The 24,696-nt window shown below is 43.1% G+C and overlaps 1 protein-coding gene across 3 annotated transcripts; it reads left to right on the top strand.

Moving 5' to 3' along the window:
* Positions 1 to 334: 334 nt before the first annotated feature.
* On the top strand, positions 335 to 22,042 carry DRAM2 (DNA damage regulated autophagy modulator 2). Of its 3 annotated transcripts, none has more exons than XM_033918767.1 (8): positions 335 to 621; positions 3,947 to 4,129; positions 5,156 to 5,223; positions 8,044 to 8,183; positions 10,645 to 10,822; positions 13,837 to 13,919; positions 19,735 to 19,827; positions 20,974 to 22,042. In XM_033918767.1, exons 2-8 carry the CDS (start codon positions 3,999 to 4,001, stop codon positions 21,082 to 21,084), a joined length of 804 nt encoding a protein of 267 aa, XP_033774658.1. In that variant the 5' UTR covers positions 335 to 621; positions 3,947 to 3,998; the 3' UTR covers positions 21,085 to 22,042. The 3 variants fall into 3 exon arrangements, with proteins under 3 accessions (XP_033774658.1, XP_033774657.1, XP_033774659.1); XM_033918766.1 differs by lacking the exon at positions 335 to 621 and adding an exon at positions 697 to 867; XM_033918768.1 differs by lacking the exons at positions 335 to 621; positions 3,947 to 4,129 and adding an exon at positions 697 to 867.
* Positions 22,043 to 24,696: the final 2,654 nt, after the last annotated feature.

Raw genomic sequence — 24,696 nt, 5'->3', positions numbered from 1 at the left:
GAAAAACAAAAAAACCCCCACTTTCTCCGATCAACTTTGTGGCCACAAAACACTCGAGGCAAGGCTTTTATGATGTTGCCCCATGCCCTTGATTTATCCCCTACACTCAGGTTGGGCAGACTGGATGGACCGTTCGGGTCTTTATCTGCCGTCATCTACTGTGTTACCTAAACTTGGGGGATTTTTCTGTTACGCGGCAACGTCCCTGCCTAGCTCCGACCGAGGGCTTTTGCCCAAACCAAAGATGGCCTCCTCGGCTGCCGCGCGCCACCGGCGCCGGCGCAAGGGGGCGTGGCTGCAGCGTGACGCAGGAGGTGGAGAAACGGCACGAGAAGCGACTCCGGGTGGGGCTGAAGGAGTGAGGTCGCGCGAGCCCGGCGGGAAGAGGTTGTCAGTCTCGAGGGAGGCGCCCGCGCTTTTTATGCAGGACCCCCCCCTCCCCCAGCCTGGTGCATTGTGGTATTTGTAGTAGCTGTTGCTTCTTAGCATTGACTTGTACTAGTTTAGGCTTTCCAGATGCCTGTAAGTCATCAAGGACTACTAGTCAATTTAATTGGTTTTGACTTTTTTTTGCATGCAATTATGGTTAAAACCCAGGACTAGATGATCTGTAGCTATTTGGTAAGTACCATTAACCGAACTATATTAAAGAGTTGCAAAAAAAATAAAAAATAAAATAAAAAGGAGTGGCCTAAGATCTCCTTCCCAGCAATTGTACCAGAAGAGAGTTCTGGGAAAGGGTCCTTGACTTGCCTTTCGCATTGCTTTCGGTTTTATTCTTCTTCTTTCAGAGCTGCCCAAGATTTTCTTTGTGATACTGCCTTTCCCTTCTGTAGGAAAACCCAGAATGTATCCTGGATACTGCAGGTAGTAATGGAGAAGGAGAGGCTGCTGCCTTTTATGACAGTTGGCATATGAAGGGGTGTTTTTTTTTGGGGGGGGCACATCTGACCTTGAACTTGTATTTTGTGAGATTAGTAGGCCCTGATGCCATCTACAGCCCTGAGAAATTCCAGAACGGATTTAAAAGCCACCACTTCTTGTGTCAACTCTTCCTGACTTGTGCTCAGTTTAACAGTTCTTTATTAATACAGTGGTACCTTGGAATCCGAACGCCCCAGAACTCGAACAACTTGGAATCCAAACCTTTTTTTTTTTCCCCTTAATTTTTGCCCCGGAATCCAAACTGCAAGCGGTGCTCAGCCCAAAGCTTCCCCTCTGACGCAGCTTCCTGTTTCCGCCTGGGAGGGAAGCTTTGGGCTCAGTACCACTTGCAGTTGCCGTTGCCTATGCCGGTGGGCGTCCCGATCTTGCTGTCTGAGTTTGTGGGACCAAGGAACGGATTAATCCAATTTCTATTATTTTCAATGGGAAAAATTGTTTTGGAACTCGAACGGGGTTCTGGAACTAAGTTCGGATTCCAAGGTACCACTGTACATCGATATATGAGGACATACAAGGCTGCCATAGTATGTTCTAAATTCTGGACAAAAACAAGCCCCTTATATAGGGAATTTGGCATCTTAAACACAAAGAGATCACATAAAAATAGATTCATTATTATAGGTTAGTTTACTTTTTCATAATACTCTCCACCCCTTTGACCATCTGGAAGCCTATTATTAGGGTTATAAACTAATCACTACTCAAGATACAAGTGACTTCTTATGTTTTTCCTTTCCAGAAGGGCAGTGAGTTGCAGATTCAGCAAAGGGGTCACACGTAGTGCATGCAATTAGGATTCTTCTAGAACAGGGCTGCCCAAGTCCGGTCCTCGAGATCTACTGGCAGGCCAGGTTTTCTGGATAGCCACAATGAATATGCATGAGAGAGATTTGCCTGCACTGCCTTCTTGGTATGCAAATCTCTCTCATGCATGTTCATTGTGGTTATCCTGAAAACCTGGCCTGCTAGTAGATCTCGAGGACTGGACTTGGGCAGCCCTGTTCTAGAACTAATAGTAAGATCATTATCTTAATACTAGAGATACATTAATAGGTATATTTCTAAGGTGGAATTTTTCCAGTTCCACAGTGGTATCTTTAGAAACTTGATTACAGCTACCTGGGGGGGGGGGTGCAATGTATGTATTTAATGTCTAGCACAGTGAATTGCAAACTAGTGTGCAGCAGCAAGATTCAGGGAGTGCCGCGAGATGCCAGCGAGGAGGAGAGGTACTGGCGCTGGCTGACTACAGGACGTGCCTCTCGCAGCGAGTGGCACATCCTATAGGCAGTCAACCGACATTTCTCCTTGCCAACGCCTCTCCTCTCTGCACCTCTCTTCCCAGGGTTAACAAACTTAGGGCCCCCTCTGGAGGGCCTCTGTGCATGTGCGGATATCGCCGTGATGATGTGACACATGCGCATGTCTGGAGGCCCTCCAGCCGTGGCTTCAAAAAGTTTGCGAGACCCTGGTCTAGAAGAAGCGTGCTGAAATGCATCTGGGAATGTTCTAAATAAAGAATTATTAAAAAAGAATCTGAACTCTGTTCATGAATACAGCAAATAAAAGATACCGGGGGGGGGGGGGGTAAACCTTGGAAGCTTGTAGTTAGAGAATGACACGGGGACCGTTTACTGCGGTAAACCGCGGATCACCGCAGTAAATTCACAGGAATGGAGACATTTGCAACTGGTTTACCGCAGGAATGGGGACAAGACCTTTTACCGCCCCATGGGAGCGGTGAAAAGTCTTACTCCTGTGGTAAAAAAAATTGCGCCCGTGTCAGACTCGGCATCTTCTCCCCAGCTCCTCTTGCGCCTATTTTATCTTCAGGAGCCAGCCATGCCACGATGAAGACAGAAGGAACCTAAAAACAAAGCCTGAGACCAATGTGATTTGAAGAATAAAATTACCAGACAACAAAAAGAAAAAAAATAAATTTATTTTATATTTTGTGATTAGAATATTTCAGATTTGAAATATTTGTCATGCTTGAGCTGGTATTAGACATAACTGGGGATCACAGTGCTTCTTTAGCTTCCAGCTGGCTTAGGGCTCTCTCTCTGGCCAGGGGGTAGTTGCCCTAGTTGCTCTCCCCTAACATTATTCTTGCCATGTGTGACTAAAGTATTCTGTTAGCTTGATTTTTCTCTGTAGGATTCTGTAGTAATTTGGTTTGTTCAGTTTCACAATAGTGAAGGGGATATTTGTGAAAGGGAGGGAAGATGGATTTTGTTGAACCTTGCTCTGTTTTATTTGTGTTTATAAAATGACAATTGTCAGAGAAGCTTCCACCCACACACACACGCGACTGCAGGGCGGCACAGGCAGGCTTCACCGGCATCAGTTTCTTTTCTAAAGCGCAGTGAAGGTAAGGGGGAGGGAGATAGATTTGGCCTGAGGGAGTGAAGGGGCAGTGCGTGCGATCGGTGACTGCGCGCCTTCCCTCCCTTAAGTTTCTTTATGCTGTGAAGGTAAGGGGGAGGGAGGGAGATTCTCGGGCCGCTGAAGAACAGTGAGGTGGCGAGAGAAGGGTGGATGCTGTGGGGATGGGGCGGTGAAGGGGATGGCAGGGACGGGGCAGTGAAGGGGACGATGGTCCGGTGACAGGGCAGTGACGGGGACAGATTTTTTTCCTCGTGTCATTCTCTACTTGTAGCCAACAGCCCTTTTTACCTTTCCGTGTGGGAGGAACTGTACACAGAAAGCCAATTCTGACACTGCTGAGGGGTTATGGTGTAATAAGCCATTTCCTTTGCAAATCGCAGCTTTCGATCATGTGTCAGACTTGAAACCGAAAGTTCGTTATACTTTTGCAGGCTCTCTCAGACTAGACAAAAGAGAATCTGCCTAAGTGATATGTTAGCTGTGTACAGTTACAATTTGTGCTGTAAATGCTTTTGTTTTGGACTTTGGAAATATAAAGCCACGGATAGAAATCCCAGGAGATTTTGTATCAAGAGTCTCTGGCTTTTCTCTCTCTTTCTCTCTTGTGCCCCAGCTCAGGCTTGGAAAGTTGGAGGGCGGCTGGCGCTGCACCTCTGAATTTTGCCATGTGGTGGTTTCAGCAGGGCCTCTGTTTCTTCCCCTCCGCTCTGGTGGTCTGGTCTGCAGCCACTTTTATCTTCTCCTATGTCACTGCTGTTCTCATGAAAGACGTGGACCTCTTGGTGCCATATATCAGGTAGGCCAAGTCTTTAAAGCTGTTTATGTCTGGGAACACTTGAAGCCTGCTAAATCAGCTGTGAGAAAACCCTGACTAGCAAACCCGGGCTGGCTCAGTGGCAGTGCTGTGAGATCAGGGGTTGATTGCTGAGTTGAGTGGGGACAGTGCTAAGTTTCTGAGGAGGAGGGCAGAAGGTTCCAGGTCAGGGGTCCGGCTGGGGTTACCCAGAGTGGGAACAGTGCTGTTTCTGGGGATAGGGGCAGAAGGTCCCAGGTCAGGGGTGCCACCTTCCGCTGGAGTTACAATGTGGAAAAGATAACAAATGCCAAGGTTGAACTTCCTCCATCTCCGGCAAGTGAAGCTAGAGAAGCTAGAGGAAACTGGGCCAACATAATAATGAAAGGTGATTCTAAGATGTAATCACTGGTTTTTATCAATGGCATTTTTATTAAAGATAGTTTAAAAGGTGTACACCAGTGGTCTCAAACTCGCAGCCCGCCAGGTACTATTTTGAGGCCCTCGTTATGTTTAACATAATCACAAAAGTAAAATAAAACAGTTTCTTGATCATATGTCTCTTTAGCTATAAATTGCAATATTATTATTAAGAATTAGCCAAAAGGAAAGATTTATAAAGTATAAAGAGTTTTACCTTGTGCAAAATTGTCATTTCTTTAATAAGACATTAACTATTTTTCCTGAGGCCCTCCAAGTACCTCCAAATCCAAAATGTGGCCTTGCAAAGGGTTTGAGTTGGAGACCACTGGTGTACACGGTCCTTTCCTTATAACATTGTGCACGCTCCGTAGTGGAATTTAAAACATCACAAAAAATATAATTTTGTAGCTGATCTTTAGCTTTGCACTGTCCTTTTCTGAGGTGTGTATTAACATGGGACAGCAAGATGATTTCACATGAGACGAAGTTCAGCGAGGGATGAAGTTCTTCTGTGCACAGAATAAAGTGGTGTGATTAGCAGTGACAGGAGCAAGGCAGCCATGCTCACACGTTCACTATGTTGTTTTTTTGTTTGTTTGTTTCTAGTGACACAGGATCAATAGCTCCGGAGAGATGCCTGTTTGGGGTTATGTTAACCATTTCCGCTTTCTTAGGTAAGGATCAGTTTTCAGGGCTTGAGAAACGGTGCTTTAATCTGCTTTAGTCGTGCAGTTGACATGGGCAGCTGGGACCCCAGTCTATAAATGGCGTCTAAAACGTAGGTGCCGAGGGACGCGGCGCATAGTGCACGTCAACCTTTAAGGTAAGGCGCCGTTTATAGTCTCGCGACTTAGGCTCCGGTAGGCGTCTGAATCTTAGGCGCACCCTAATTATGCCAGGGTTGTCTTGACCTAAATACTGGCACCTGAGTCCTAACCAGGCACCGACACGCAAAACGCACCCACGATCCTCCTTTGATCTGCCCCTAACCACACCTACTTTCTGGTAGGCACCTTGGACTGGGCACCTACCACCCCATTCATTTTCATTTTAAGCCAGTTTTTGGGTGCTAATTGCTTTCTATCGGCGCTGATTACGCTTTTTAAATAATTAAGTTAGGCACCTATCAAGAGTCGAGTAGCAAACAGACTGCGGAAGCCAGCGGTACACTTATTGCCTGTTACTTGAGGTCAGGTAGGGGGGGGTTGGGGAAGGGTGGAGGGGGTAGGCATTTCAGTGGGTAGTTTTATTGGTTCATAGTTAAAACCGCGCAAAACAATCGCACGCAGGACATCAGCGCGCTGGATTTAAACTCAATTTGAAAGCGCTCCAAGGGAGGGTTATGGGGGGGGGGGAACCACCGCACTTTACTTAGTATTGTTGGCGCTGCCATTGGGGGGGTTGAGGAAACGGGCCTTTCCCCTATTTTTTAGGGAAAAAGTGCCCCCCCTCCAACAGCAGCGCCAACACTACTAAGTTAATCCCCTCCCCCCACACACACACCCCTCGGAGCATCCTCAAAGCGCTTTCAAATTGAGTTTAAATCCGGCGCGCTGATATCCTGCATTCGATTGTCGGCCCGGCTTTGTCTGCGCGCGATTGTCTCACGCGGTTTTGACGCGTCACCGTTTTATTTGGCTGAGTCTGGTTTATAAGAACCCAAACCTGGACTCTGATTGTTTAACCTCTGTGGCATCTGTTAGGTTTGCTGGATTCTTTTACATGGAAATGATGTATCTGTTTATATTGCTCTTTGCTTGGTTTCTTGAATAAATTGTTTTTTGTTTTTTTTAAAAAGGCACCTAGATCAACTTTACTCATCTTCAAATCTGGGCCCTTAAGGTTTAGTTTGGATGTTTTTCTATAAGCTCACGAGAAGGAGAAAATCCTTTCTAAATCAGGCTCTAGGTGATCTTAGCGTGAAAAAACCGTTGCATTGATATTCAAAATGATTGAAGTGGCCAGAAAGAGCGCCTGGTCATTTAAATCATTTGTCTGGGATTAACTGGGCATAATCAGTGACATTTTAACTGGATAGATCTCCAGAGGAAGGCTACTAAAATGGTGCGTGGTCTTCATCATAAGGTGTATGGGGACAGACTTAAAGATCTCAATAGGTATACTTTGGAGGAAAGGTGGGAGAGGGGAGATATGATAGAGGCGTTTAATAATAATAATAATAATAAAATTGACAAATTATTCTACTGATCAGATATAATAACACATGTATAGAATATATAGAAGGGGTAGGGAGGGAAAACTATTGTAATATTAATATGATATAAAATTCTGATAAAGGGTTTATTTAATTCACATTGTAAGAACATTTAATAATAATTTCAAGTGTTTTTTCATAATTGAATGTATTACATGTATTTCACTTGATGTAAGAATTTAAAAAAAGAATAAAAAATATTTATTAAAAAAAAAAAATTATAATAATAATAATTTTATTCTTATATACCGCCCTACCCAGCGAGTTCTAGGCGGTTTACATCAATTAGATAAGGATCCGCATTGACAAGCAGATTTACAACAATTTAACAGAATTGCAGCTTTTAATCGAACTTGACAGAGGATGTAGAAGATAGGGAAATAGGGAAGATATTGAGAAGGAGGAAGAGCAGGGGGGGCTAAGTGTTATTGTAGGAGGGGGGGACAGTTTAAATACCTATGTGGCGTAAAGCGCATGAGTCGAGTCTCATAAGAAAGGAAGCTCTGGAATGAGAGGGCATAGGATGAAGTTAAGAGGCTTGGGAGTACTCTAAGGAAATACTTTTTACAGAAAGGGTGGTAGATGTATGGAAGAGTCTCCCGGAAGAGGTGGTGGAGACAAGAGACTGTGTCCGAATTCAAGAAGGTGTGGGATAGGCACATGGATCCAGTGCATTCATCCTTCTCCTGCATCCCAGGCATTTCTTTGATGATTCAGGCATCTTCAAGGTGATGAGTAGAAAAGTTGTAATGGAGAGCTGTAGAAAATCCGACCGATGGGAACGGGCGGAGACTAAAGACTGGGGATTAGGGAGAAGCAGCAGCAAATACTCGTAACGAAAAGCAGATTATCAGGAGGAGGTGGGAAATGTTTGCGGCAGTGGTGGTGGGAGGTCAGAAAGAAATGTCAGTTGCTGCTGGGATGGAGGTGATGGGGAGGCGGGAGATGTCGGCTGCTTCTGCGGCGGCAGGGGTGTTTAGAAAGAAAATGGCTAATAAGTATTATTTTGGGCTATATTTCATCCATGTTTACTAGATTGGATATGAAGATGTTCCCTGAAATGCCAGAAAAATGGAAAATAATTTATAAAAGGCTGTATCATCATTCAGCTCTTTCCTTCCACACTTTCATAATTTACAGCCCTGTCTAATAGCAGTTTTCCTTTGAAAAGCAAAACAGCAAGTGCCAAAGGACACCTGCTGGCTCCAGCCTTTGGTCTTCGGATTGTCTCACCTTCCACAGACAGGAATATTACTTCCCATGATCTGTTCTGTTCCAGGTGTTGTCACCATGTTTGTTCGCTATAAACAAGTTGAAGCACTAATCCCTCTGGAAGTCACCATCAGAAGGTGGAACAAGACTGGCCTTGCTCTGGGGATGATAAGCTGTTTTGGCCTGTGTATTGTAGCCAATTTTCAGGTTTGTGGTACTTATATATCTTATATGCAATACTTATATCTTTCTTTTTAATTTAATAAAGTGTAAATATAAATAATTCACCTTTTCTTCAGTGTCCCTTCTGGAAAGTGCTTGTAATCTAAGGGGGTTTCCCCAAACTTAGATGTGTAGCGGAGCAGGAGAGAGAGGTTGCTCTGTGGATGCATAGCTCTAGGCATGGGCCTAGGCTGCCTAACAAAGATTTGAAGTAACTTTTGAAAACACTAATTTGAAATTCTGATGTTTATTCTCTATTAAATCTACACTTCTCCCTCCGTATTCGCTGTGATAGGGGATTAACAGACCCGCGAATACAAAAAAACCGTGAACCACTTTTTCATGTGTTATTTGCTGTTTTCTATTAAAAACCATCATGAATATGGTGAAACCGCGAATAACATGGTGGGAGACCTGGCCTGTTCCTGAAGGAGAGGCAAAGCACGGTGAAGAAAGTGCCGGGAATCGGCGATTTTCTCTGTAAACGCTTGGAATCAGCGATTTCTCTATGCAAGCTGGTGTAATTTGGGGGGAGGAGCCAGCAAGTTAGAAACCGCAATTGCTGAAACTGCGAATACGGAGGGAGAAGTGTACATTTAAGCGACAATAAAATCTTAACGTCAATTAATCCTGTTTTCCCAATTTTCTTCACCTCTCCCAGCGTCTTTCTCCTTCCTTTCATAAACTCGAATCGTGAGGTTTTGATTTCAGTAGTTTCTGCATACTCTCCCGTCCTCACTCCCCGAGGGGCATCTTGATTCCACCTTGCCTAGCCCAGTGGCATGAGGCATTTCTCAGACAGATGTTCCAGGAAGTACTTTGCAAGGCCTAGAGAGTTAGAAATAAAATGGAGACGTCAGAGGGGAGAATAACTAGAAAACTGATATTTATGGGGAATTTAGGAGACGACATCTAAAAACATAACTGTTTTTGAAGTACTTAGGTAACTGATCTGTAAAATTTATTATGTAATAATTAGATTTTTTAGGGTTTTTTAGTTATTGTCTTTTAACTTTTTAGCCTTATTCAATTGTTGTATTTTTAACTATTGTAAGCCGCATAGAACTTTACGGCCTTGCGGTATATAAACTGTTATTATTATTATTAAAACAATTTGGTTTGCATTTGCAAAGCATATGCATGCCAGAAAAAAAATGGGAGAGTTAGAAGCTAAGACAGAAAGACGGAGAGAAATGCCAGGAAGAGGTAGAGAGAGAGAGGAAAAGGAGAAAAGTGTCTACACTACTTGGCTAGGAGGGAGGAGAGCTAGAGAAGAGCGAGCAAGGGGTAAGACAGTTTGGGGCTGATTCTATAAAGGGTGCCTAACTTAATTGGCAAAATACCCTTAATAGCCTCAGAAATTGGGGGAAAAAATTTTTAATTGGGCAATAGGCACCAATTGCATGGCGCTTAGCAGTGCCTAACATCTAAGTGGGCGTTTCTATGTGTGTAGTGTGACTTGGCGCCGCTAAGTATGATTCTCCAAAAACTTAGGCACCCAACACATAGGCCTCTAAAATGTTCGCCTACGGGTCAGGCGCCTGACCTGTATGCCTCTAAAATGCTCGCCTACATGTCAGGCGCCCGACCCATAAGCCTCTAAAATGCCTACGTGTCAGGTGCCCAACTCGTAGGCCTCTAAAATGCTCGCCAACGTGTCAGGCGCCCGACCCGTAGGCCTCTAAAATGCTCACCTATGTGTCGGGCGCCCGACCCATAGGCCTCTAAAATGCTCGCCTATGAGTCGGGCGCCTGACCCGTAGACCTCTAAAATGCTTGCCAACGGGTCAGGCGCCCGACCCGTAGGCCTCTAAAATGCTCGCCTACGAGTCAGGTGCCCGATCCGTAGGCTTCTGAAATGCTTGCCTATGTTTCAGGCACCCGACACGTAGGCCTCTAAAATGCTCGCCTACGTGCCAGGTGCCCGACACGTAGGCCTCTAAAATGCTCTCCTACGTGTCAGGCACCCGACACGTAGGCTTCTAGAAAGCTCATCTATATTTCAAGCACGTGCCCAAGTGTGATTGACATGCAGCCTGCGCCATTTTTCTAGAATCCAGCCATTTTTCTAGAATTTAGCCCTTTGTCTAAATAGAGAGGGGCTGGAGGAGTTTGTCTACAGCACTGGAGAAGAAGGGAGGCAGCAAAGGGAAGAAGATAAGACAGTTTGAATAAGAAAGGTAAAGCTGAAGTGCATGGGATGTTGACGGGTAAAACCATTGGACAGGAAGGAAGCCAGAATATTGGGGACTGTATTATCTAACAAGATTCATTGTTTAAGGTTCCAGGTGTAGGAGTGGCTTTGTTTTTGTGATCTTGCAATGTGAATTGCATTGGGTTGAGTGTGATGACACTGGACAAGTTTTCACATGCTTTTAACTTTAGAATCATCGTCTTGTTTTTTGTTTTTCCTGCGTATGTTTCCTCTTACCTCTGTTATCTGCAGAAAACTGTTTTTATTTATGTTCACGTGCTGGGAGGAATTCTAAGCTTCGGGTTCGGAGCGTTATACATCAGCATTCAGACCATCCTTTCTTACAAGATGCAGCCGCACATTCACGGCAAGCAGATCTTCTGGATCAGACTCGTGGTTCTACTCTGGTGCTGGTTCAGTGCAGCGAGCAGTATCCTTCCTGTGAAATATGCACCACTTAGAGCAAAGCATCGTATCAAATTCAGCCCCCCCCCCCCAGCTAAGTAGTAGTATTAAACTGGGCAACTTGCACTAAAATTAATAAAGTTATTTTTTTTAAAAACCAAAGCGGCCTGCAGTGAATTGCGTTCTTGTACTCACCAGAGCAGCACTGACCAGCAGGTAAGGAAAGGGAGCAGCTGACTGCCGGGATGTGAAGTGAGATGTGAATGCTAAGCAAGATTGTTCGAACTCTTTTTCGACTAAGTAAGCGTGATCATGTGACGGAATGCTACGTAGCGTCGTATTGGTTGAAATTAGAATATTGAATTCTCTACAAATTATTAGTCACGGTGTATCCTTGTGTTCACATTCAGGTGCCGAGGCATTTGATGGATAGCATTCTGCCATATGAGCCGCAGCACGCGTTGCGTTCAGCGACTCACGCTGACTTACGCATTCCAGCAGTGAAACAATTGCGATTTGGCTGTGTCTAGAACTAGTATGTTTTCGTGTGTGGGCCCACAGGATTGGAATAAGCTCCCAAGAGTACATACAACGGCAAACAAATTTGTGTAGTTTTAAGAGAATGTTGAAAAAACATCTTTTCTGTAGGATGAAATATGGGGCCTAAACTGATCTGTGTTGAGGGGAGGCGCTGGTAGCCTCTTTGTGATTTTTATGCAGTTTTTATATTATTGGAATGCTTTATGATGTTTGATATTTTTGTAATGTATGTGATTTTTGATTGCTGGTACTTTATTGTGACCCGCCTTGGGAGAGGCGGGATATAAATTAAGAAACTAACCCCCCTCTTTTACGAAACTGCGATAGCAGTTTCTAGCGCGGGGAGCCGCGCTGAATGGCTCGCGCTGCTCCCGACGCTCATAGGAACTCAGTGAGTGTCAGGAGCAGTGCGGGCCATTCAGTGCGACTCCCCGTGTTAGAAACAGCTAGGAGAGAATATGAGTGCTGGGGGTGGACTGGAGGGTGAGGAAAGCCTGAGAATATGGCTTTTTCGGTTAACCGTAAATTCACCCAGTGAAAGTTGCCACAAGCTGAAAATACTAGGCCTCAGGTTGATTGAGGCCAGCAGCGTGCCTGATTTTAAGGCCAAATGGGATTGACACGTGGGATCTATTCACAGGGTAAAGGTAGGGGAGGGTCATTAGGGTGGGCAGACTGGATGGGCCGTGGCCCTTATCTGCCGTCTATTTCTATGTTTCTAATATTTAGCAGGCAGTGCTTTTGCCGACCACCGCCAGCATTAAACCTTTTTCAAGGTTGCTTTTAACTCCTAACCCCCACTTGCATGTAAAGTACCCATTCTTGAGAAACTCCCTGATCCCCTGCTTGTCTGATTAGATTGTAAGCTCTACTGAGCAGGCACTGTCTCTTGACTGTTTTAATGTACAGCACTGCGTACTTCTGGCAGCGCTATTGAAATTAGTAGTAGTAGTAGACCTGCATATCCAATGTTGTGCCATCTCCAGTGACTGACTTTGAATATCTGGGGGGGAATTTTTAACCACTAAAAAGTGAACCGGTTAATTTTTTAGCGGTTAAAGAGAGGACAGCTGTTTGTGTGGTTTTATTTGACTGCTAAACTTATTCAGTTAGGTGCTGGATACGTTGCGTGATATAGCCAGTTAGCGGTTAACCTCTAACCAGGAATGTTCAGTGGGAGAGGACTGGGTTCATCAGATACAACATTTGGTTGATGTTCCATCTTTTAAGCACATTAGATTGGATGTTTTTTGAGATGCCGTGTTCCAAGTTGGTGGTGCTAGCTTCTGGAATGCCTTACCTTTTTTTAAAAAAAAATAAAAAAATCTTTATTGATTTTCAAACTTCGACAGTGCAATACAATTAATTGAACATAAAATACTGCATAAAATGCACTATTAACTACACAAGTAATACATAAAACAATCACTTTCTCCCATCCTTCTCCCAGTTATTAATACAATAAGACATATGATGTGATTACAATATTGTAATTAAGTAATTTAAATCCTCAAAATACATTTCCCTCCCTCCCCCCACCCACCCTGGATGTGTAAGGAAATCTAAGACAAGGAGAGATACATGACCCTTATTGTAGTTCATTTAATAAAGTGTGGAGCCCATTGAATACATTTGTTACCTCACAATGCCTTACTTTTTGATATATTCCTGGCATTCTACACTTTAGAAAGCACCTTAAGGCGTTTTTATTTTTATTCAGCTTTTAAATGAGTTATTCTTTGAAGTTTATTTTTATTGTAACACTTGCTGTTTTGATTGTATGATTTTGTGGCTAGTGAGTATTATATTTGATGATTTTTTTTGAATTTTTGTTTTATGTTATTGTTAAGTGATTTGGGGCTCCTTTTATAGCTTTTATCGGCTAAAAACGCTAGCGCGCCTTTGTAAAAGGAGTCCCTGATGTCTTATGTTTAATTTAAGATTATTGTATTGTTATCTGCGCAGATCTGTGGGTGATGCAGCCTACAAATGCTTTAAATAAATAAATAGAAACGCTATTTAACCATCCAGGAACCGTTTCTGTTCAGTTAAATGGTTTTGTATATCAGCTTGACTGACTTTTACCAACCTTGAAGAACTCCAGATTAGCTGGAAAATAAACATTTATTTGATTTAACCCCCCTTCCCCCCCCCTTTTACAAAACCAGGGCCAGCTAAGGCGATAACAGCTCTGATGCTCTTAGGAATTCAATGAGCGTCTGGGCTGCTACCGCCTTGGCAGGCACTAAAAACTGCGCTATGGTTTTGTAGAAAGGGGGGGGGGGTATTTATTTATTTAAAAACTTATACCCCGCTTAAACCTAAGCGGTTCACAAGATATATACACAGTTTTTAAAAACAATACAACAAATATTTTTAAAAAATCTCTCCAACAGTACGATTAAAGTGAGCAGAAATTCTGGGTATAATTTAATGGCGCATGAACAGTGAAAGCAACTTGTTCAGTGCTTTGAATGTTTCCTTGACAGTTTTCTCCAGTGTTCTTTTCCACAGTGGTTTTGCACAGCGAGATCCATGGGGTCGAGGTCCTAAAGAAGCTTCACTGGGATCCACAGGAAAAAGTACGACTTCTCTTAATAATCCCAACCTCTGGCAATTAACGAGAGAAGGATTCATAGCGCATCATCAAAGGACGGGTGGTATTAGTCTGTGATGACCCCCCTTCCTCCCCCATTGCACATAATTTTTATAATCTTGGGATATCAGACTATGGTTGGATGCTTGGACTGATGTCCCAAAAAAAAATGCAAAAAGATTGCCTATACAAGTTCGATCACGTGTCACCGTTGCTTCAGAGTCTTCGTTGGCTTCCTGTTTGTTTTAGAGTTCAGTTTAAATGTGCCTGTGTTATTTTTTAAAATTCTTTATGGTCTCTTCACTCTTCTAGTTCCTTTCTCCTGGAGTCTTTACAGATTCTCTTTTGCGAGGGGCAACCAACAATATAAATTATCTCTTCCTTCCAGAAAAGGGATTAGAGGAGTTAAAATTTTGGGCCAGTCTTTGATTTTTAAGTTTTCTCAACTTTGGAACGATCTTCCGTTCCTTATAAGAAGCTCTGGTTCTCTTCTATTTTTTTTGTAAGCTTTTGAAAACTACTTTATTCACTAAACATTTCGGAAATTAATTCTCTTCGAAATTTTTCTTTTATGGTTTATATTTTTAAGTTAACCACTGTAAAACAGGTCGAGCTTTCTTAGAATGAAGACTCGGTATATAAAGCCAAGTATTAGATTAGATTTGCTTTCGTTCCTCTTCATCCCTCCAGCCCATTCTAGACACGTGGGCTTATGTTCTCCCACCAACAAATGGAGACTGAGAACCAGTGGTTGGATGATGTCACCCTGTGTGATAGGGTCCTGTGCAGCCACCGCCAGCCGGTATCTCTCAGACCCACAAACGTTTTGGCGCCATGACTCGCTAAACACGGTGCCCCGGCCAGAAGGCATCCAGAAGAGTGCGGATGTCTGCGCATGCGTGGAGACCCTCTGACCGCAACCCTGAACCTGTCAATTTGCCAGTGGGGAGATCATGGAGGAGGGGAGCGAAGGAGAGACGCCGGCGAGGAGGAGAGTTGTTGGTGCCGGTTGACTGCTTACAGGACATGCCTCTCGCCGCGAGAGGCATGTCCTTTAAGCAGTCAGCTGGTGCTGGCGCCTCTCCTCCTTGCCAGTGTCTTGGGGCACACCTGAAATCTGCCATGGGTACACTAATGGGCCACGGCACACAGTTTCCAATACACTGCTCTAGCAGATGGTGTTGAGTCTGGAACTGATCCAAGGATCTTTTTCTTCAAGCATTGGTACAGTAAAAGCAAGAGGGCTGGATTTACCAGGGGCTGTTTTATAAAGCTCGGTTTTGCTGGGTCCCTCTCTCACCCCTACATCTGATAAGGAGATATTGCCTACAGCGTCTTCCGTTCTCACCTTCCCTTGGGAAGAGACCAGAGATAGAATTATTTGGCAGCTTTTAGTTAGTAAAAAAAAAAAAAAAGAAAGAGAAGACAGTTAAGAAATAAATAAGGCAGCCTTAAATAATGCTGGAAATTGGGGGGGGGCAGTGAGGTGTCATTTGAAGTGAAAGAGTTACACAGACTGGGGCTTATGATAGCCACAGATGCGCTATCTGCAGCATGAGGCATGTTAACGCATTCTGAGCACAGCCAGTATTATGTGGACTGCGGAAGCTGCCGCTCAAGTCTCTGCCCTCCAACCCAGCCAGCTGATTAACCGTTCCCCTTAATTTTATCCATGATATCCTGTTTGTCTTTGGGAAGCAGAGCCGAGATTGTGATGTCATAATGCCTCATTCCACCAATAAGAGCCAACCTCACCAGTGATGTCACAGTGGCTTGATTGTCCTGTTCCCAACCCAGCCAGCATCCATGACATCCACGTCTGGTCTGGTCTGTTTGGAATGGCTTAAAGCATGATAGGGAGTGATAGCCTTGAAAAAAACCCCACTAAAGTTTATGGGTGAAACGTTGGTGATTCTAGCCCTGCACAAAACAAGACTATACAGCTAAGTACTTTTAGTCCATATTTATTTAAATTAACATAAGTTATAAATATAAAAACATAAAAATAAGAAACAATCGATCCGATGACGAGTTGGCGCATAAAGCCATACACTATGAAAATTAATTGAGCGTGTGGTGGCCCCGCTGAGGATCGGGAAGACTGCTATATATTACAAATATTATTAGTGAGGTGCATTACGAAGGCGTGATTATATCGAGTATTCTAGGATTGATTATAGATATAGCCCTTATTAAAATTGTTATTTGAAGAAGTGCCACTGGCTAACTGTATCGAGAATGCTATAACATACAGTCACTTCTGTTCTTTGAACTTACTGAAGTTCTATGCGGTTTACAAAGATTAAAAGATGGTACAAATTGATTGAACTTAACAGGGTGGAAGCTAGAGATTAACAGTTCAAGGGATCAGTTATTGAGGAGAAAGAGTAGTACGGGTTAGCTGCCTAGATATTTCAGGAACAGATATGTTTTTAGGCGTAAGTAATTGTTCTAGATCTTTACCCTGTTCTAGATGGCAGTTTAGGGATTTAAGGCAGCACAGACAGGAGGAGCCAGTCTACAATACCAAAGCTATTTGAGAGTGAAGGAAGAACCTGCTGATTCACATACACTCTCTTATTCCGTGTGAATATTTGGATGAATTTTTAAACTGAATGCTGATTCAAGCTTCTATTACACTCAGTACAGGTATTTGATTAGTCTCTTCTATGGATCCTCTGGTGTTTTTTTTTAGAGTTAAAAGCCGAGTGAAGCTTTTATTACACTCAGTACATGTAAACGGTTTGTACCCTGTGTGGGTCATTGTGTAATTGTGTAACATTAGACTTGAATGTTGAGCGAAGCTTTTATTACATTCAGTACATGTAAATGGTTTGTCTCCTGTGTGGATTCGCAGGTGTTTTTTTAGACCTGAATGGTGAGCGAAGCTTTTATTACACTCAGTACATGTAAATGGTGTGACGTTCTTCTGGTAGACATTATGTTAAAATAAATTTTTAAGAAACACTATAAAAAATGACACTCTTAAAAGAAACACTTTAATAAAGGCTGGACTGACGAAGAGCTAAGTAACTGGTGGCGTAGTGCCCTGTTGCAGTCAGGAAGTCCATACAATTAAGAAGATAATACAATACATAAGAAAAAATGGGATAGGTATGTGGGATCTCTTCATGGAGGAAGTTAGGGGGTGGGTCATTAGAGTGGGCAGACTAAGATGGGCCGTGGCCCTTTTCTGCCGTCATTTTCTACATAAGATTGAGTGGAATTGTTTCCGGTGTTGGAGAAATACTAACAAAGACTAAGTGTGACATAATTGGATTGAGAAAACAACAGGGACTTTGTATGTATAGGACTTTCTATAGATCAGGCACCATAATAAACAGTGTGTGAGAGGCCCATATTTCCTCCAAAATTCACAAGCATTTTATTTCTATTCGGTATTTTCTTTCATAGGCTTTCTTATCTTCTACAACCTGTTACTGCCATAAATTGTGTCCTTTGCTCCTTTGGCCTACATTCCTGTACTGTGAGATCTTTGTTTTCTCTGTTGATAAGAAGTAATTGCACGATGCCTGTTCTTGGGCCTAGTTTTTTTCATTTCTTACAAATTCGTATTATGTCTCCTTAAACGTCTTTAATTTTGTTTCTCCGTCTTTGAGAAGACGTTACGGGCTAAATTCTCCAAACAGCGTCCCAACATTAGGCTGCAGGCGTCCTACCGCCAACTAACGAACCACATTTTTAAAAAAAAATACAGGTGCCGTTCTTAGTAGCCAGTCTTGCATCCACGGAAGCGCATAGGGATACCTATGGATGCCTAAAGCTGGCGTGGGCTTGGTTTGCACTGGAAGTGGCCTTAGGTGTCCGTAGGCATCCCTGTGCGCACCTCCTTAGGCGCAAGACTGGTGTCTTAAATGTAGGCCTTTAAAATGCTGGCCTAAATTTAAGGCACCTATGTTAAAAAAAAAGACGCGATTCTGGATGCAGCAACTGCTGGTGATTGTAGAATACCGCGCCCTGAAGCCGTTATTTGCATACGAAACGTACATGTCAGCAGGAGTGCAATCTAGAACCTACGGGTAAACGTTAGGCTATATGTCAGAGCTTTTCAGATAAGTTTTCAATTTAAATTATTAATCATAAATGAATATAACTTGTTTAGATAAGAAATATATGAAGGTTTTTGTGAAAAGTATATATATGAGCCGATGAAGAAGCGTAGCGGCGAAAACTCTTGTAATACCTTGAGTACTTTAGAGTGTCGCTTCTGATGGCTCTTGGAATATAAGAAACCGACCAAGTCTGATTGAGACGAGTGGCGATACTGAACTTTATAAGACCTTTTTCGATAAAGCGGCAAAGAAAGCAAATAGAATGTTAGGCATGATAAAGAAAGGAATCACGAGTAGATCGGAGAAAGTTATAATGCCGCTTTATAGGGCAATGGTCAGACCACACTTGGAATACTGTGTCCAACATTGGTCTTACAATCTAAAGAAGGATATAAAACTGCTGGAGAGGGTGCAGAGACGAGCAACGAAGCTAATAAAAGGTATGGAGAACTTGGATTACGAGGAACAACTTAAGAGATTGGGACTTGAGAAGAGGAGACTGCGAGGGGATATGATCGAGACTTTCAAAATACTGAAAGGAATCGACAAAATAGAGCAGGAAAAAAAAATTATTTACAATGTCCAATGTGACACGGACAAGAGGACATGGACTGAAGCTAAGGGGGGATAAGTCCAGGACAAATATCAGGAAGTTCGAGTAGTGGACACCTGGAATGCTCTTCCAGAGGAGGTTATTGCGGAATCCACCGTTCTAGGATTTAAAAGCAAACTAGATGCACATCTCCTTACGAGAGGCATAGAGGGATATGGCTGACTAAAATTACGCCAGATGTACACCTGGCTGGGCCTCCACGTGTGCAGATCGCCGGACTTGATGGACCGAAGGTCTGATCCAGAGATGGAAGTTCTTATGTTCTAAAATTGAGATCTATACTATATATCAGACATTTCAAGTGATTTAGGGGTCCTTTTACTAAAGCGTGCTAGCCGTTGTAGCACGCGCTAAACACTAACGCATCCATAGGATATAATGGATGCGCTGGCGTTTAGCGCCCCTCAGTCTCAACCGATTTACATAACATAATAATAGCAGATTTCTAGACCGCATAACCGTTAGTTCAATGCGGTTAACAAAAGATTAGGCGATGGGAAAATACAGTGTTAATAAAATGCAAAGAAATTTAGCTAGTCAGAAATTTGGAGAAAAGAAAAGTCTTCAAAGGTTTTCTGTAGTGTTTATAAGATACAGATCTGATCAATGATGGATGGAAGTCTTTGTCATGAGAGGCAGCCTGATAAGAAAGACAATGCCCATGATGTCTCTTACTCATACAACCTTAAGTGATTTATCGGTGATTGATATGCAGCAGGCGCCCGTTTTGCAGGTTCCTGCCACGGCAGGTGCTGCTTCCAGAATCAGGCCCTACATGATGACGTTATGGAAAGGGTAAATTATCTTTATTAACAACTGCAAAACCATGAGCAGAAGAATCATAAAACAGAGCAGCCAGAAAGGGTAATGAGACACCTAGATTCTAAGGAAATGGGAATCGTACATTAGTTAATTATTGTTTTCCAGTTAAGAACCCTAAGTTAAGCATGGTTGGCAACATGAGAAGAATAACATTTTTTTTCCTACTGCTTACTCTCCCCTCTTTGTCCTCCAATTAAAAAGGCCAACTTACATTCTGATATTTCAAAAAAATATGACTTATTAAATTTAGAATTTGAATGCTCACAAGTGGCTGTTGTGTATCTTTGTTCCAGGGCTTCACAGCACACATCATCTGCACCGTGTCCGAGTGGTCCCTGGCTTTTTCCTTCGTCACTTTTTTCTTCACTTACATTCGAGATTTTCAGGTAAGGCTGAGATCCCTGGTTAAAACCCAGCTCCGCTTTTGGTGTTTCGTGACAGCAGGCGTCATTTTGGTCACGCTCTTTTTTTGTGTGTTTTTAAAGCCGTTTTGTCCTTTTTGTGTTTCCCGCACTGTTATGTTTTTTTTGCTCCGTGGGGAGTGTTCTGAAATATTACTGAGGGCAAAATGTACCATTAACACGGTAAGGTGAGACGGGAGTGAGAACAGTGGTTCCCAAACCTGTTCCCGGGGAGGCCCAGCCAGTCAGTCAGGATATTTACAATTAATGTTCATGAGTTAAATCTGCATGCGCCACCTCCATTGTATGCAAATCTAACTCGTGAATAATCATTGCAGATATCCTGAAAACCTGACTAGCTGGGGTGCCCCCAGGACAGGTTTGGAAACTACTACAGTAGACAAGGGCACCCTTGTGCAATATCCAGTGGAGAAGGGATGGTTAACAAGACTAAGAATATTATAATGCCCCTGTATCACTCCGTGGTGTGACCTCATTTGGAGTATTGCATTCAATTTTGGTCTCCTTATCTCAAGAAAGATATAGTGGCGCTAGAAAAGGTTCAACAAAGAGCGACCAAGATGGTAAAGGGGATGGAATTCCTCTCGTATTAGGAAAGACTAAACGGTTAGGGCTCTTCAGCTTGGAAAAGAGACGGTTGAAGGGAGATAGGATTGAAGGCTACAAAATCCTGAGTGGAGTAGAACAGGTACAAGTGGATCGATTTTTCACTCCATCAAAACTTAAAAAGACTAGGGGACACTTTATGAAGTTACAGGAAAATACTTTTAAAACCAAAAGGAGGAAATTTATTTTCACTCAGTTGCAGAACAAACAGTGGTCTTCCTGCTTCCCCACCGTGACTCGGCTCTCTGCATGTCTGAGCTGAATAGTGACAGAATTCAGGTTGGTCTCGTAGTTTCAACAGCAAGACCAGTCCAAACTTCTGGCACTGCTCGGCTCAAACTTAGAGTTCCGAGTCATGGCAGGGAAGCAGGCTTCTGAGGGCCAGAAAAAAGCACATGCGGGACTAGGTTCTGGGCCCAGGCCCATAGGTTGGACAAGCCTGTTTTAGAGGAAGGGCTTCCGTACCAATGTCATCTCACTCTCTCTTCCTCTGTTGTACTGCAGAACATTTGTATCCACGTACAGGTCCAGCTGCAGGAACCCGACCCACACACTTCCTGGCCAGACTCTGAGACAAGACATGAGAAGAGTCTACTTCTTGCCGGGAGCTTGTGATATACCCCACCATCTGCAAATGTGCCACAAAACCATTTTATGTCCCCAGGAATGTCTGTGTTTTCTGCAATGCATTTTAAAGGACACACTTTCATTGTAAAAGTACTTGTTAAAACGTCATGTGTGATTAGATGGCAATAATTATACAGGACTGATTGCACTTAGCAGCAGAGACATTGTACCAGTGGCCTTCTTAAACCTGAGATGCAACCGTCCCCTCCCGACACCTTGGAGGTGTAAACTGTACATAGGGTGGCCCAGGATGGATGCTGATGGAATCAGACTGAAAAGGAGGAGACTCGGGAGTAACCTAACGGAATATTTCTGCACCAGTATAGATGGGGGCAAGCCAGACTCAGGCAGTATCGCAGCTGGCATCTTATTCTGGATTTCCCTGTTTATCAGAGAAGTGGAAACATCTGGTCAGAGGTCCCAGTAGGCCACAAGGCATTGAGGTTGGACAATGGGGAGTTAAACGTTCTTTAGAAGCCGGTATCTGTCGTAGAAACATTTGTTTTTGGCAGAATGGGGAGCAGCTCCCCCATCTGCAACAGCAATTGCGTAAAAAAATTATTGACTGCATGTTCCTGACCAGAGAGCATGGCCTGTCAAGAATATGGCCCATGAGGAGTCCAAATGGCTTGCACTTGCCAAATGTTTTCTTTTTTTCCATTGAGCTTTTCAGTTAGCATTTAATTAACTGCTTAGTACTGTCACTGTTGATCACTAAGGACTGGTAAAAAGTCCAAGATTTTAGTTTTTCTGTACATTCTGTCATATTTAGCACCATTCAGCAACAGTTAAATCTAACAAACTGAGTGTATACAATGCGCCAAACCTCAGAGTGCTTTTTTTTAAACATTTACGGTACATTCAGCTTCTAACTTGCAATGTTTGTAAAAGATGTTTATTTTTATAATGATGATTAGCAGATTCAATAAACATAATGTAAATAGCAGCACCTGATAGAGGTTCTTTGCTGGTGGTGTGGGAGCCATGTGTCTTTATTTATTACATAGGTGTGATATACCACTATTATTACTTGTAAAGTGGGAAAGGGAGAGGAGGAAAGAAAAGAAGCCGATTTAAGGAACAGCGGAGAAAGGAGTGAAGATGCAGATTTAGAAATGAAAAGAAAAAGGGGAGAGAAATTGTCAACAAGCATTAGAAACATAGAACATAGAAAGATGACGGCAGAAAAGGGCTATAGCCCATCAAGTCTGCCCACTCTACTGACCCCCCATTAAGTCTGAGTACTAATGACCTAGTTCCTTAACTCGACCCTCGTAGGGATCCCACTAGGACGTCCCATTTATTCTTAAAGTCAAGCACGCTGGTGGCCTTGATCACTTGCACTGGAAGCTTGTTCCAGTGATCTACAACCCTTTCTGTGAAGAAATACTTCCTTACGTCACTATCAAATTTCCCTCCTCTAAGTTTGAGCGGATGCCCCCTTGTGACCGAGGGTCGCATTGTCAGCGATCGTCGCTAATCCAGTTTTGACTGCTTTAGTGACGCTTGCACTTGCCGACCTGCGGCACAAAAAGGCTCACCGTGTGTTTTTCCCCCTCGATCGTCCATTTTCCGGTCCGGCCATGCAAATTAGCTGTTTAATGTTCAAACCCTACGCAAACTACCTGCGCAACTGATGTACTAATATTGCTTGGCGATGCACACAAAAAAAAGCAAAAAACCAAAAACAACTGCAGACTATGTACAAGATGCAGGCACTGTTTATTTCAAACTTTAATGGTATATACCAGTGGTTCTTAACCTTGTTGGAGGTACTGAACCCCACCAGTTTCATATGCGTGTTCACCGAACCCTTCTTTATTCCCTTAGTTTTGCCGGAGCTAGACTAGAATTACTCAACTTGGCATTGCAAATCATGCAATTAGGACGCTGACTCCCATCACGTTCCGTTATACATGTGAATCCATATTGTACATATTCGTCCGACCACTTTCGTATTTTGCTCGACATAGTTAGTAAGGGATTAAAATATTAAGATAGGTATCACACGACGTACCATCACAACAGTTACAATTCAACTACTGTGCGCATCAAATCCCCTGCAGCACAGATAGGCCAAGCGATGTTGCGTGATCACCTGCAGCCAATTATGGACAAGCGGGGCGTATCATCACGAATCATAAGCGCTTCGGTCACGTTCAATCATCTATCAGTTAAATCACAAATTTTGATCAGGAATTGATTGATGTATATAAGGCGTTAGTTACAGATTGATAGATCAAGAAACGAGTACACGATCAGTCTTGATCAAAATCACTGAATAACTGATAGATGATTGAACGTGAACGAAGCGCTATATGAGTCGGAGGTGTGTTTTGACCTCCGCCGAACCCGAGAGACTGACTCACCGAACCCCTGGGGTTCGGTCGAACCCAGGTTAAGAACCACTGGTATATACAACCTTATTACCAATGTTTTTTTATAATCCAGCACTACACTTTTCTGGGCACTTGTTTGTTCCTTTTAATGCTGTTTGTCATAAAACCTTATCTACCACGAACCCCTGAAGAAGGCGTGTAGTCCGAAACACGGACCGTGTCAGGTCCCTTGTTTGGTAATAAGGTTGTATATACCATTAAAGTTTGAAATAAACAGTGCCTGCATCTTGTACTTAGTCTGCAGTTGTTTTTTGGTTTGTTGAAGTTCCTGTTGGATTTTTCATTTGTCTGCGATGCACAAAAAAAGCCATCAAGACCAGTCGCTTACCTGTCTAACCAGCACTTTTTTTAATGGGCACTGATGCTGAGTCTTACCGATCCTGTCTAGTGCATCTGACCCTGAATCTGAAAGGAGCTTCCAGAGGTTATCTGATCGTTCCCTATCTTGATGTGGAATATAATCATCCCTGAACCATTTGAGGCACATCTTCTCTTAGAAAGCACAGTTAAGTGCCTCTTTCATACAACACCTGTCCAAATCTTCAAGGCATTGTTTGCTTTCAAGTGCATTTTCATAGTCTGTAGTCATCTGGCGCTTTTAGGCTGCTTCATGCTTCCAAAATGGCACCAATAACCCCTACAGATAGTTTCATGGTACTACCACCAGGCATCATGTTTCCTTATAAGGGCACCTACAGAAACTTGACCCTGAGTACCGCTCGATGAAGTTAGAGTAATACTTTTAAAGCCAGTAGGAGGAAATATTTTTTTCACTCGGAGAATAGTTAAGCTCCGGAATGCGTCACCAGAGGATGTGGTAAGAGCAGTTAATATAGCTGTTAAAAAAAGGTTTGGACAAGTTCCTGGAGGAAAAATCCATAAACTGCTGTTGTGACAGACATGGGAGAAGCCACTGCTTGCCCTGGATCGGTGGCATGGAATGCTGCTACTATTTGGGTTGGGTTTTTTTTTGCCAGGTACTTGTGACTTGGATTGGCCTCCGTGAAGACGGGATCCTGGACTGGATGGACCATTGGTCTGCTCCAGTAAGGCTATTCTTATATGAACCACCTTTATAAAGAGATTCACCCAAGGCAACGTATAGCAAGTACAATTCGACATAAAATTTACAGTTTTGTTAACAGCATAACAGTAGTAAAAGCACCAAATATAAACAAATGCGATGAGTGAGGTAAACTCA

The sequence above is a fragment of the Geotrypetes seraphini genome, chromosome 13 (genome assembly GCF_902459505.1).
Source record: "Geotrypetes seraphini chromosome 13, aGeoSer1.1, whole genome shotgun sequence".
In the NCBI taxonomy this organism is placed as follows: domain Eukaryota; kingdom Metazoa; phylum Chordata; class Amphibia; order Gymnophiona; family Dermophiidae; genus Geotrypetes; species Geotrypetes seraphini.
The sequence above is the reverse complement of the archived record's forward strand: the minus strand, read 5'-3'. Positions and strand labels throughout refer to the sequence as shown.

Bases quoted from the DNA above. Each gene is read 5' to 3' on its own strand.
- DRAM2 (XM_033918766.1), top strand. From the start codon at position 848: ATGTATCCTGGATACTGCAG. The intron at 5,224-8,043 runs GTAAGGATCAGT...GTTCTGTTCCAG, and splicing joins AACCATTTCCGCTTTCTTAG to GTGTTGTCACCATGTTTGTT. The intron at 13,920-19,734 runs GTACGACTTCTC...TCTTTGTTCCAG, and splicing joins ACTGGGATCCACAGGAAAAA to GGCTTCACAGCACACATCAT.